The 15195-nt window shown below is 35.8% G+C and overlaps 1 protein-coding gene across 1 annotated transcript; it reads right to left on the bottom strand.

The window, feature by feature from the left end:
* Positions 1 to 123: 123 nt before the first annotated feature.
* Positions 124 to 14865, bottom strand: Arc42 (Activator-recruited cofactor subunit 42). The gene is made up of 9 exons (XM_019055440.2): positions 14499 to 14865; positions 12914 to 13092; positions 12316 to 12425; positions 10978 to 11129; positions 10325 to 10513; positions 8291 to 8434; positions 7110 to 7237; positions 5090 to 5185; positions 124 to 3597 (listed from the first exon to the last, which is right to left on the bottom strand). Exons 1-9 carry the CDS (start codon positions 14518 to 14520, stop codon positions 3388 to 3390), a joined length of 1230 nt encoding a protein of 409 aa, XP_018910985.1. The 5' UTR covers positions 14521 to 14865; the 3' UTR covers positions 124 to 3387.
* Positions 14866 to 15195: the final 330 nt, after the last annotated feature.

Below are 15195 nucleotides of genomic sequence, written 5' to 3'. Positions count from 1 at the left end.
GAACTCTAGGATGGAAGTTCTGCATGGACTTCTGTTCTTTTTATCATACTTATTCCCTCCGATAAATGAAAAATTTGAACTAGTAAAAATTGAAAGGTAGGCCAGGAAAGTAATTTACTAAAATTATGTGCTTCAAGATATGCATTTATTTTTTTTATGTTCCATACTTTCACAGTATTTTTTTCCCTATATCTTAGAGAACATAAGGCTAAATTTTTACCTTCTTCTTATCCAATTTTTCCATGTCTCTGTCAAACCAGTGCCTCTTGGTACTAGAGTTTTTAGAGTATTAGAGCTAAAGAGGGTCTTAGAGGTAATGTGCGCGTAGTTGGCAGCATTTTGTCACTATGTTTTTCAGAACAGTTTCAGAGGTTAAATGTGACTGAACAATTGTGATAGAAGGGGTCATTTCATAGGGTAGGAAATTTACGATTAAAGTTTTTTCCCCAAACCCACTGGGCCCAACTTCAAAAAAAATGTCAAGAAATAACCCTTTGCTAGCCTTCATAGTGATGTCAAAATTATCAAAATTCCAAGAGAATCAATTTCTTTATTATTCAAAAATATGTGGCATGATAAAAATAAAATACTATCAGTTTGGTTTAAAAAAGTATAAAACCCATCCATCAACTTAAATACGAGAAGAAAGATTATAAAAAGAAGGTTATGAGAAAAAAGCTCTATTTGAGGACTGCTATATGGACGGAGTTAAACAGAAAGGAACCAAGCCACATCGGAATCGAACCGAGAAAAAGAGGTTTAAAGTTTAGCTCCTGCATAAGACTCAATGTAAAAGATAAACTTCAAGTTCAATTTCTGCAAAATTTGATCCAACAAAAACTTTGAACTTTTGGCGATAGATAGTAGAGCAGTGGTTGAGTTCAAAACCACTCATAACTCAATTTTTTCCAAAATGTGGGTTGGTTCCTTTCTGCTTAATTCAGTCCATATAATCTGAAGTTAACTTCAGAGGGCGAAACCTCACAATGCTATTGGTCTTTTCTTTTTCCGACGATATGAGATAATACAATAAAAATGGAAAAGTTGGTTAACTTAGTTTCATGATTAGAGGTAGTGCAACCGGCGACAAAAAAAAAAAAAAAAAAAAAAAAAAAAAAAAAAATCATACCTATATAAATATTCAAGTAAATGTAATTTACGGCAGCCAAATCCATATGCGTGCCTAAAATTGATTGAAATGCATAAAAAAGAATGGCTTTTAAAGTAAGCTTTGATCAGCTCTGAATGACAATGCCATGATTTTGAGATGGAATACATTTCGCAATTTGGAACCACAGTTTCTGGCTCATCCGTACATACTCTTAGAAGCATGGGGAAACTAATGAAGCATGCGTTGTTTCTAAGCTGAGCCAAAAATTGTGGCTGTTATTCAGAATTCAGTCTAGATGAGTCGGAGCACATTTTGGCACTGAAAAGAATACTGACAGAAATAAAAATGGTGGATATTCTGTCACCTTCTAAACAAGGTGCACTCTACCACAGGTATGAACAAACAGGGTGCCGAAGTAGCAGCGCTGAGAATATGGGCCATCGAGTGACATCGCAAGTTGTCCCATCTTTGCCGCACAGTTCAAAATGACCCTCTCCAAGATTCTGGCAGATCTGGTACCTTCAATAAACTATTAGATGAATTTAAAAAAGTGAAAAAACTCAAAATAACGAAAAACTTGACTATGAACACGAAAAAATAACACGAAATTGACGAGACCCACTCTCAGAATAGAAAGTGAACAAGTTTTCAATATGGCGTTGCAGTCGTACCATTGGACGCTGTCAAATCTACGTGTTCTGATGACTTTCTAAAATTCTATTTGTCCATACCTGTAGTATAGTGTACCTCACCTTCTAAAAGTTGATTAACTTATTTGACAAGGACTCTACTAATTAAAGAAGGATTCCTATGAGGCAAATAAAGACTCCTTCCTTCCCCTCTCTCAGTTTTCCTGATTGTTCTCAGGTCTACTTTTCAAGAAAATTGTACTAATCAATTAATTCAATCATTACATAAAGTTAGAAGAAACCCCTAATCAAATAAAAGTTTTGGACTCCTTTCATTTACTAAGAGCGGATCCTATAATTGTTGTTTTCCTTCTAACCAACTGGATTAATAAGAAAATAAAGGTGTTTTAAGAGCCAGGCCAAGAGCTAAAAAAATGTGTTATGACTAAAAACAGTTCTACAGGCCTTAAAAAATTTATAAAACATCAAGAACTTAACTTAGTAAGGTACATAAAATTCTTACAACATTTAAATCAGTCTATTTGATAATGGGCACTCAAAAATAAATTCAGTTTATATGATAATATGACAAAAAATAATTCATTTTATCATTATTTTTGACCTAAAGTTACCTAGGCACACACTGCAGCTGAAAGGACACCAAATGCCTGCAGTATGGGTTCTACATGCACTAAAGAGAGGCCTCACATTCTACTGGTGCATTGACTTTTGGTAGATCTTTGCAGGATTTGAATATGTTACTCCCTTGATCATTTTGATCTTAGGTCCTGCTAAATGGTAGAATATTTCCCATGTCTCTTTTTGTAAAACATACTGCTAGTAATAATAAAAATAAAATCAAGCTTTGCTACGCTTAATTCGGACTGACCTTAGACATGGTGTTGAAAAGAATAATCAGAGGCGAGTGTTTACAACGCTTTTGATGAAAACCCTTTTGATTAAGTCGCCTATCTGATTGAAAGCCCAGTGGGAATTTTGCTCATAAGGATGACGGGAGTTAACAATTTGGTTTTATCGAATCCTACTTCAATGAGGTGTCACTTCAAAAGGCATGACCAGAAAAGTATAGACTAGTGTAGGTGAACAGAAAATTTTGCGTTTTAAGAAAAGATGGAATTTAGTAAAAAATCAATATAAATCATACATAGAGCGGATCAGTCTTTTAAAAACATGCTTGATATTGTGAAAACTTTGACAGCATAACTTTTCTAACAGCAGTTCATAGTTCTGAAAGGGAACTTAGACTGAAGTAAAGTAGTAGCTTCTGAGATTGAGCCAATACTCACTGTTCTGATTTGTCCTAATTCCCACTTAACATTTGGATAGAGGAATGCACCAGCCAGGTTACTTGATAGTTTGTGTTCTACACTTAGGAATTAGTTAACGTATTTGGTATCCTTTTAAAAAAACTTAGCCCATTCCCATGTTTTTGGAAGTCAATGCAATACATTTTTAAACAATATGCTGAAAACCATGATTCATTACCTTCCAAAAATTTTTTGAGCAACTGTAAATTTAAAGACTCAATAAAATTGAAGCAAATATGTGCAAAATTAAGATATTTAAAACAGCCGATAAACTCACTATCCTTCAACAGCGGCCATCGAGTCATTTCGTAGAGCACTTTCATACACCATACTCTTTATAGACATTTCCAGCAATAACCAACTTTTGAATTTCTGATGTTCCTTCATAAATTTCAGTGATTCTGGCATCTCTGTAATGTCGCTCGGCTGGCATGTCAGACACATAACCCATTCCACCAAGAATCTGAATTGACTGATGAGCATTGTAAGTTGCAGCTTCTGATGCTGCTAGTTTAGCCATTGCAGCTTCCTGTAGACAAAATACATGGTACTTTGATGAATTTTCAACAAGATGAATTTTCAAAATTAAAATAGTCTATAGTTACAGGTAAGGAAAGATACACACTATTTTACACTTTGAAAGGATTTTGAAGGCACGGAGGAGAGACTGTTTTTAGAAAACAATTTATTTTGAATTCAAAGTGAAAGATTTATCTCTCTAGTATATAATCAATGGCGACTTTTTAAATGCTTAGTCTCACTTGTCCTTCACCTGAATCCTCATTCATTCTCACAAGATTAAGACGGTCGAAAAAGTAAGGCAGACTGCCTCAACTTTCTGAAGCATTCTCATCAATAACTCAAAAGATATTTGAGGTATACTGGACATGAAACAGAGCAAATTTAATAACACTATTACGAATAATTGAATACATTGTCAGGAAAAGGCAACACATGTACATGTCCTTCACTGCCAATCAAATCCTCGTATCTTTCTGAATGCATCTACGAAGTTTTGTGGCAAAATCTTGATTTTTGCGCTTGATATTAAAAATCAGTTAAAGCATATCACCGCATTGGGAGAAGGAAAAAGGGCATATGACTGAGTCCTGATTGCACTAATTGGGTAAAACGGACAAAGTCACTGAGATTCATCAAAAGGTTCAACAGGTTATCTCAGCTTGAAAAAATGCAGAATTCTAGCAGTTTTCCACTCAAGTAGTAACAAGATTTCTCAAGACAATTAAAAGATAAGGAGGCATTTAGTTTGGAAATGCGTCATTCACCAGTGAAAGACAGTATCCACATTCCCCTATTATTATTGTCAAAAATCAACTCCATCGCCAACATGTTAATATGTGTTCTTAGCTTGAAATTTTCTTCAGGTCATGTGCACCATAGACCTATACTTGCCTTGAGCCCTTATTCTTCATATTTCTCTGATTTTTCTCTGTTCTCTGCAAATTTATCATGAGGTGGAAAGAATTTCTTTTAATGACTATTTTTACCAACCAGTCAATTCAGGAAATCAAGCAACCTAATGAATCTAACGAGCCCCTCAGGGTGTCCCTCCTTTTTGAAATCTGAGAAATCTAAAGCCTTTTTACGCGCAAAGCGAGCTACAAGGAGTAAAAATAAGTGGCCATTTTCTCTGAAAAATTTCACACAATTTTAAAAAGTTGCTCAAGCGCCTTAAAGGACGCAAGCTTTTATATGGGAGATGGAACAATCGGTGAGTTTGAACCTGCAGTATGAAGGTTGCTAACAGCCAATAAAGTGCTCAAAAAACTACTTTTGGCGAGCCTCTGAGGGCTGCAGGTCAAACCAGAGTTTTTCTCAGGGCTCATTTATTCATATCTCATAGATTTTTGTGAGTTGTAATCCATACAACCCGAAATTTTGGTACGGTATCGTCAAGCGATTTGCAGAAAAAGTGATTTCCAAAGCAAGGAGCTTAAGGAGATGACAAGAGGCGAGGAAAACCCTTTTCTATCTGAAGGAAAGTGAAAAACAAAGCATACCTTTGTATATGGCTGATGATTATCTTTCAAATACGCAGCTCTCCATGTTAGAAGTCGTGCACTCTCTACTCGCAAAGACATGTCCGCTATCTTTTGCTGAAAATTACATTTAAAAAAATCATAAAATGACTCTACCAAAAAAACAAAGAGTTGGCCTATTTTTAGGAAGTAGGAAGATAGGAGAGAAGATGGAGAAAGATTCATAAGAACTTGTAACTTTAATTATTAGCTTTCTAATGAGCTGTGAGCTCATTTCAGCAAAAATTTGCTTTTCAAAGGCAATTTTGTCCAAATGTTGAAAAAAAAACTTCAAAATTTTCAAGCCATTTTTGGTTCTCCACTTCCACTCAGTATGGCACAGCAACACTGGTAATTAAGTTTGCAACCTCCTAGTTGTGTGATACAACTTTTTCAATAAACTTATCATGAAAACCGTTGATGTTTGGGTGGTCAAAATATCTGAGTATCTGCGTTATTAGCACCACGCATTTTTGAGGATGAGCAATGTTTGCACTTGTCTTTGTTTTCCCCAGAAAAGCAGGCAACAGTGATATTTCACCCATATTTCCTGTCACCTTAGTTTATTTGACTTTAAATGGTTAAGAGGGATGATAGTTGCAGATGGATAAAATCAAACAAAAAGTGAGGGGACCAATTCAACTCAACAAGTCAATCAGTCAGTATCTTAGAGTCTGATAAATTGGGCAACGCTGTCAACTCCTTGACAACTTTGTATTCACTGAGCTTTCAATAGAAACATATTGATCAGATTTCTGGAAAACTAACAGACTAAAAGTCACACCATAAAGCTGAAAGATTGTCAATTTAATCCTCAAAATTGATTTGTGAGATCAGTAGAATAAATTAATGTACTGCTATTCTAGAACTATGCGTACATCATGATTTAACCACAGAAAAGAGGGCTCTTCATGCCAAATTGATGGCTTTAGTTGGAAAACGGGTACATTCATTGCCACATTTACATAGAAATCACTGAGCATGTTTTAATTTGTAAAAGAAAACAGAGCTCAGCATTTCTTAATTTTCGATGAATATTTTGGAATGAGTGGAGACAATTAACAGAAATTTTTGAAAAAAATTGTCGACCAGTTTTTTTTTTTAAAAAAAACAATAAAACTTAAGCGGAGATTTAAAATGCCGCAGTGGGAAGTATGCATTTTTCCATGGTTAGCATTGATAAAATCTAGTAATATACCGTGAAAGAGAGTTTGATTAATTTTCTCAGTATATTTTCATTCAGTGACACAAATATTTTTAAACCAACTGACCTGACTATAAGTTGTTGGTGAAGTAAAAAAAAAATATTTTTGCTCTCACAGGTTGATTTCATACGTTTTACAGTAAAGCAGTTGCCTCTTCTGACTAAAATTTTTTCATTGACCAATTATTAAATTAGTTAGTGGGGTACAAGAGATGCAGCCAATAAAATAGATTTTTCAAGGAGAAAGTTGCAAAGAAGTCGCGTCGAGTACATTAGAGAAATCTAAAATGCACTTGTTCAAAATTTGCAGGATCCATCTGGATCCATACGACACGATTACAAGTATCTCGCATACACAAGTGCTTTTTTCTTAGCAGCCAATAATTTAAAAAAAAAGAATTTCACGAAATAGTATCAATCTTTTGAGCTCTTAATTTTAATCATTTTAAAGCAATGATTTTTGTCTTTTTCTTCTAAATTAAGAGAAGACAGATGTTTTGAAACAAATAAAATTACACATTAAAGAGATTGACAACAGCTCGCAAGATTGCTCGTTTTTCCAACTGCATATTCTGATATTTCTCTCTCTGCAAACTTGGTTGCTAACAATTAAACAGGAAATGCCAGCTGATACAGAAAACTTGAAAATGCATGATACGCACAATACAAATTGAGAATTACAGAGTGGATTTTTGATAAATCTATTGGCTTGACGAGATTTTCATGCAGCTTAACCTTTGTTTGATCTGATTAACTAGCTGCATGTTTTAAGCTTGAAAGACCCGTTTTAATTTGTACCTGAATGGCCTGAAGCTTAGTGATGGGATTTCCGAAGGCGGTTCGTTTAGATGCATAATCAACTGCACAATCTAAGGCCGCTTGGGCGATTCCTAGAGCTTGAGAGGCAACGCCAATACGACCTGCATCTGGAAAAGAGGAATAAACATACTTAAAAAATGTTTAGGATTTGATGAGGAGGAAAAGAAACCCCTGCATCGACTACCAGACACTGCAAGAGTAAAAATTAAAACTTAATGGGGAGTAATGGAGTTGATTTGACAAAGGAAGTTTTAATGGTATCTTGGGCTCCTTCAAACAATTCGCATTCTTATTCTGCTTGTTTGGTATTTTCAGTAAATAAGAGGAAATCACCACAGAATACACAGAGTCGTAATCGAAATGGAGGAGCTAGCGCCACTTTTGAGCATTTGTCAGTCACCGAATTCCATAACTTCTGAGAAGTGCCGGGTCATCATTTTAATGCATGATTGGTTGTTTTCAATACATGGATACCTAGCCTACGATACACCATCCAATGTAACCTAAGAGATTATGAATTATCACGTATTATACATTGCCATTTTGAATCGAAAAGGTGACCGAATCTCAGTGCACACACAGCTTAGAACTTGTCGACCAGAACATGACCCCAGTTCACTTCAACATATTCGACTCTATGTACTCAATGAAAATTGCAGATACGATTGAAACAAGCCTATAAAAGAGCTTACTAACGAGCATTGGAAATTCCCCACACTTGAAATTTTTGATACAACTGATATTAAAACAATTCTGAGACATGCTACACTTTTTTCCCCATCCTTTTTAAGATGCTACTCTGAGAGATTGACTAATGATGACATGCTAGTTGGCTTTTGAGTGTGACAATGATGCCAGTCAGCAGCTGATCAATAGGGAAGTTTTTTTTTTTTTACTTGACTGCGCTGCAAAGTGGTGTGAGAGTTTTCTTCTCCCGCTTGGGTTTAGGGAAAAAAGATTTCCCCATTGACCAGCAGCTGCCTGCCATTGTTGCCATATTTTACCAAATCAAAAAGTAAAACATTTGGAGTTTGGAGACTTTTGAATTATTTGTAAGAAGCAGAATGCAAACATAAAAAATTGTATGATTGTACCTTACCCAAATCTGATAACGAAAAAGAATTCTGTACTTTTTCCCAACGATGATTGTAATTACATACCTAAGGTCATCATCGCTATCTTGAAACCCATACCAGGTTCTCCTAGAAGATTTCCTTCAGGTACTTTGCAATCTTCAAAAATTAAACTACAAGTAGAGGAAGCTCGAATCCCCAATTTATCTTCTTTTTTCCCCAAAGATAGGCCTGCAAGGAAATAAAAAAGGATTGGTGTGTTAGATGAGGTACCTAGCATGAATCAGATCTTACAAGGGGAGACTTTCGATTGTCCTCCCTGGCTTCAGTCCAAATTTCCTATGAAGATAGTGTAGCTTAAAATAATAACCTCTTCTTTATATTTTAATGTCCAAATCATCTATCATGTCTATCAATGCCCAACGTTTTTGGCATATGAATTTTAAAGATGTATATTTTTTGTGTTGACCAAGAAACTGTGACCCCTGTCTGACAGGTGAAACTGGTACCCTCTTGACACAGGGAAATATAATCGGCCCTACGACTTGTTGGGTAATAGTTATGCAGAACTTTCCGTATCTCTGCGGCACCATAGCCTTTCATTGTATTGCACATGACTTTTTTTCAAATAGCATTGTAGTGGGATTACCCTCCATTGAAGAGTGCTTATATTAAAGCGAAGGCTATTCGGCTAAGGGTACCGACATAAATCTATTCGTCTAACAGTACCCGATGAATAATTCTATTCGTCTACCAGACTTTGATTTTTACGTATATGTATTAAAGATGATATTTCTCTTATAAATTTTGGTGAATTAGAGACTATAAATTGTGAAATGGAAAAAAAACCCACACTGTAAAGATATATTCTCCATTTTTAATTTAGTATTTAATACTCTCATTTTAATTCTGTAATGTCTACTCGTCAAATAAATAATCATAATACTGAAAATAACTTCACGTCAATGATGCTTCTAATACTAAAGGACTACTCGGCTTAAGAATCATCAAAAGATTCTTTTTTCGGTGTGGGCCTTATGTAAGGGCAGGTTGCGTGCTGTTCCTTTGTTTCGGAGTTTCCACAGTTTGGTCTCGTCAACGGCGACGATAGTTAATAAGGCCTTCTACAGTTATGCCCCTCTAAATTACTTTACTCTTAGAAATTTTAGCGTCGTGAAGCGCTCTGCTCTGCACTGAACATTTTCGTCAGATGGAGATGCAACCACAACAGAAACCGAATGCCTAGTGTGGGAATAGCTCTCTGCACTATGATCGTTGTGTGATTGGCAGCAACAGATTCCGAAGTGTCGCGGTGTGAATAGATCTCCTGCACTTTATCGTGTTTAGTTCTCACAATACTGAAGATTCCAACGGACACTACCATAACTACAATATTGTACATTGTAGCACTTATGTACTCCGTGTAATTACAAAAGAGCACCATAATGGCGTGACTTGTCCATTTCGACCAAGAAGGCTTGACATCACATTTTAGTAATTAATGTCGCGATGCGTCCCGTCGATTAGCCATTTTATCATCTACGGACCTCAATACCAATTGTTTCATCGTACGGTACCAAAGATCGAAGTACCATTTATCCTCGCGGTACCAGTACCACGAATACCCATCCATATTAATTACATTCTATAAACCCTGGAAGTGAGGGCCAAACTCAAATTATGTACATAGTGCCTATTAAAAAAATTCTAAGTTGATTTTCATTACATGGGTGGATTTCTGTAATCGACAGAAATATAAGTAATTATGGGGCTTCTTTAATAAATTCATTTACAATATTTATTATCGAATATTCATTAACATATTGAGAGCTGAAAAAATACTGTCTAACAGACAATTTTGGCAAAAATGAGTTAGCAACATTGCCCCATTCTGCAGTGTAAAATAAGCAAGTTGATATTAACAGTTTTTTTCCGATGCCGTATGGAAGCACTTTAATAACGCTGTAATGTATGACAAAAATACAAATCCAACCTTAAAATTACAAAAATAGCGAAGTTTTTTCTTCATCCTGCAAATTCGTCATTATAGTCATATAATCGAAATAATGGCTCAAACTCTTAATTCTCAGCTGTCAAAATTACAGGCCTCTCCATACATACCATTCGTGGGCTTGGATGAGATGAAAGCACTAATCCCTTTGTGTTTTTTAGCTTTGTCCGTTGTAGCAAAAACCACTGTTGCTTCGGACTCAAATCCATTGGTGATCCAAGCTTTTGTGCCATTTAAAATCCAAGAGTCGCCATTCTTTTTAGCAGTTGTTGAGGCTGCTCCAGCATCACTTCCATTACCTACATGACAAAATATGTACACAAAATTCCAGTAAATGGTCTGTTGCACATAAGAAAAATGTTAGCATGTTGAAAAATGAGAGAAAAAATGTAAGCATGTTGAATTGTTGGAAAAAATACAATTTTGAAAGAATAGGTCCATGAGTAAAGTGATCATTTGTTAATAAAATACCAAAGTGATATTCTGGAACAATCAAATTCATTCCACTGTGCTTGAAAATAGTGATAAGGATCCGCTTTCAAATACTGAATACAGAATAAGTCTACAAATCTTAAACAATGCACAATAAAAATTCATGAGTTGCATGTTTTTACACAAAAAATCTTATGTTGTTATTTCTTTAATTACAGTGTTACAAAAATGTTTAATATTCACACAAGATCAAGAGATGCAAGTGAATGGGGGACGCTTAAATAGTGCCTATACTGTATGGAAAATTGAAAAAGAGCAATTAGTTTCGTACCTGGTTCACTTAGAGCAAAACATCCAACTCTTTCTCCAGTTGTGAACGGCGTAATATATTCTTCTTTTTGTTTGGAGGTTCCGAATTTCAGAATTGGTCCTAAGTAAAGAGAGTTGTTCACACTCATTATAATTCCAGCTGAGGCACAACCCCTGTATTGTCAGAAAAAAATTACCATTAAATGTGACAAAAAAGTGATAAATGGATTCATGATGAACTAACTTCTAAGGATGAACTTGCTGCTTAAGTTGATGATGGATTATTCCGCTTGAAACTTAGACCAGCCATGCAAGCCACCAACTCTGCCTTTGACAGCAATGATTTTTCTTCTTCTTCTTTTTTCTTATCAAAGCACCAAACGGTTCATTTGGCGAGTGAAAAGGTGAAGAGCTCCCAATCTGAATACTTAATATGGTAAATTTGATTTATACTGTAAAAGATGCTAACAGCCTGGGTGGCATTATTGAATGGGATTAGCTAAATCTGGGAACTTACAGGTAAGAATCAAAGGCGAGCTTGTAAGGTTAAGCTGAGAAGTGTTTTAAAGAATCAATGTAAGGATTGATCCTGATCATCGATGATCAAGACGGACATCATTGAATAGTTTTTTTACTTTGATTTTAAAGCATTTTTTGTGGGGAGGGGAGAGATTCACCTTCACGAGGCTCACAGCAATGACAGGACATGGGGCAGAGGAGAGAAAGGGAGACGTCATTATTACCCCTCAAATTTTTGCTGCTGAAAATAAACCAGATACAACCCTGTTCTCAGCATGGTTGATATAGACTTGAGAATCGATTTTTCACAAAAAAAGATATTGCTTCCAAAAACTGAGTCGGCATTATTTTAAGATTGTCAAGTGCCTTAATACATGTTGGATGGCTTGTTTTAAAAAGAGCCTAACTCTGAGGGGGAAAAATCTAGAAAACAGAGAAAACTGAAATTAATCGAAATTATCGGTGAATAGAAAATGTTTTCGGCATGTATAATGAAATTCCTGAAAAAGCTCTGTAGCCAAAAATTTAAAACTTATAGTAAATAATAATGATAATAATAATGCAATAAAACTTTATTATGCTCCTTTCAGTTGACGTATCAGTCAACTTTGGGGTTTGACACTTCCCGAAACAAACAAAAATCCGTTACTATCTTTCTTATGCAAAACGGAAAAAAAAAGATGGGTATGACCAGATAAACAACTTTTCTGCAATACAATAGAATTATCAAAGTTTTCTTGCGGGACAGTTTTCAAAGCAAGAAATTCAATGAGTATAAAATAGTTTTACAATTTTCAAAAAGTAGGGGCACCTCAAGCAAATAATTAACAAAGAAATCTACCTGGATATCTCCTCCACTCCAATTGCATAAGCTAAATAATCCAATCCAGTTCCACCAAGCTCTTCAGGTACTTCCACCGCCATTAAACCCAGCTCTCCCATCTTTTGGATCTAATGAAAATAATAAAAAAATCTTAGATTCAGAGGAAACTCTCTAAAATCCTTCTGTTTATCGAAATGACAAGAAAAAAAAGAATGAAATAAAGATTTAGAACAAAAATTTAATAACTTTAACGTTTACCACTATCCACAATAATTTTCTTGGAATTTACATGGAACACACTAAAACGCGTCAGTGGAACGGGATAAAAAAGTTATGTGTTCCATAGCTATCCTCTGCGGTTCGGATAAAAAAAAAAACCTTAAAAATATTTCATTTTAGCCACACAACTTGGCCATAATTGTTGTCACATGATGCTAATTTTAGGGGAAAAATGCTGTCAGCGGTAATTAAAATCTCTCTTAAAGAAATCATGCTACCAAGCTGAACAAAAAGGGAAGGCTTGTTCCGACTAAAATATAAAAATATATTCAACGTTGATAATTTTGAGTGATTTTGCCATCACTCGAGTGAAAACTTGAAAAAAATTATTATGCACCTGCTCTTTGGGATAGAGGTGCTCTCGATCAAATTTAGCTGCATTGGGTTTCAGCTCAGCTTCAGCAAAGTCTCGACATGTTTTGTGAAGCATCTGATGAGTTTCAGATAGTGCAGATATAGATGCAATTGTTCTTTTACCAAATTGCTGCTGATGCTGGCGCCAAACTAGCCTCATACCTGTAATAACAATATATTTCTGTGCTTTATTCATCATATTTATTAGGGAAAGGTAGAATAAGAATGATTTCTGAAGTCCTGGCTGAAAATGTCCTTCAAACCAGGTACCTCTTCAGGGTGTTGCTTGATTTGTACCCAGTTTTTGTACTTTTTTTAGGGCTATATTTCTAAACACTAATTCGGTATCATTGGTAACACTTTAAAAAGATTTACAACCTGACTGTGATACAGGAAGTGTACAAGCTGCCATGTAGGAGCCCCGAGAATCTGAAAGATTTTCTCAAAAGTTAAATTCAATTATTCTTTGATAAAATGTTCTTTACGACTGTTATATTCGTCCTTTATGACCTGGATTGTTATCAAAGTTAAAATGAATGTAATGTCGAGAATGATTGGAAAATTTGACAGTATAGTTACTACACACTTATGGAAATTAGACTGGGCTTTGAACATTGCCTACGAGAATGGAGAGGCCGTAACTAATTAGTTTTGTGACGTCAAGCTAGTAGATATTTACCGAAAACAACAAGCATCTCCGGGTCATCGATGAGTGAGGCAATCGCTGGGTGGACCAATCACAGTGGCCCTCGACGGCCGAACTTGCGTGAGTGGCGCGTTTGAATCTAAGTGGAGTAAGTAACAATTTTCGGTACCTATTAAGCTTTCATTCCCTCGATTAGCAGACAATGACATAAATGGATTAGTTAGTTGTCTGGAGTGAAATTTCATCCTCTTTCGAAAGGGTTCTTATGAATTTTTGCATCAACCCTTGAGAAGATATTGGCACGAAAGGTACACGCGTCAGGCATTCTCCCATAAGAACACATGTTAAACCGCAGCTGAGTTTCAACTACTAGCGTGACGTCACAGGAATGTCGTTACGGCCTCTCCATTCTTATAGGCAACGTTTTGAACTATGCTTCAATCACTTTTCTTTATTGATTGCCAGTGTCATAGTCATAGTACTTGATGCAGTCACTCTTCTTCTTCAAATCTGATCTTGAAGTGCGTTGTTGAAGGAAAAAGTTCAAGATCATTTGAAGCGGAACTACCCAAGGCCGCACAGTTAGCATTGTTGGACTTCATTAAAATACCTGATGACTTGCATGTGTGCGTGTGAATCCCCCAACATTTCTACCGAACGCTCAACAGTCTTGCTTCATTAGTGAATCCATCAAGTTACATTTACTTAATGGACAGAAAATCTAGATAGAATTGGCCGTGCTGACAATAATATAATCAGAGTGCTGATTATTTAAGGTTTAGAGCAGCCCGATTAGACATAAAATGCATGATTTTGCATGGTTAAGATAGGGTTATGTCTTGTCTTGCGCCTACTTGGTTTCAATAATTGAGCCGCAGTAACGAGAGGCAATTCTCGCGACAAGTTGAAAGAAAGTGCTTACCAGGTAAAATAACTGAAGACATCTCCAACCTGTATTGGGATCTTGGAAAACTGAGAGCTCTGCAGCAAGAAGTAGATTGTGAATTTTACAAGGTTTTATCACACTTTTTGTTTGAGTGGAAAAAAATTGGAAAAGAGGATAACTTTGACAACATGACAGCACAACACAAATCCGTTCCTAATTGTGTAAAAAACTTGCAGAACTACAAGATATTTCAGTTCTCAAGCAATGGTGGAGATATGTAGAAATGTTGCAAGAGTTCAATTTTCAACCTCCGATGATTTCGTAACACTCTTAGATATGCACTAATTTGAAGTTAACACTTATCAGGGAAAATGATGAAAGTGACGGCTAGTGATGGCGATTCTTGGATCGATCTTTCAAAAGATCGATTCTCTGAGATCAAAAGATCGATAAGATCGAATCGATTCTTTCCCGCCGATCTTTCGCGTGGATCGATTCTTTCAACCTAGAATCGGATCGGAAGAATCGGTTTCTATCATTCCTAACTTTTGGTTTCTTTTCTCCTAGAACCTATCAACTTGATTGAAAATGAGGACAAACATTTTTTCTGAGAGCTTATCGCACATAATCCTGCTCAATTTCCTTCCTATGAGTCCCGATCTTCTCCGATTCTTTTCAGCTCTTTTTGCTTATACACAAAAGATCGGATCGAATCGGATCGGATCGGTTCGGG

Source organism: Bemisia tabaci, chromosome 2 (genome assembly GCF_918797505.1).
Source record: "Bemisia tabaci chromosome 2, PGI_BMITA_v3".
NCBI lineage: Eukaryota > Metazoa > Arthropoda > Insecta > Hemiptera > Aleyrodidae > Bemisia > Bemisia tabaci.
The sequence above is the reverse complement of the archived record's forward strand: the minus strand, read 5'-3'. Positions and strand labels throughout refer to the sequence as shown.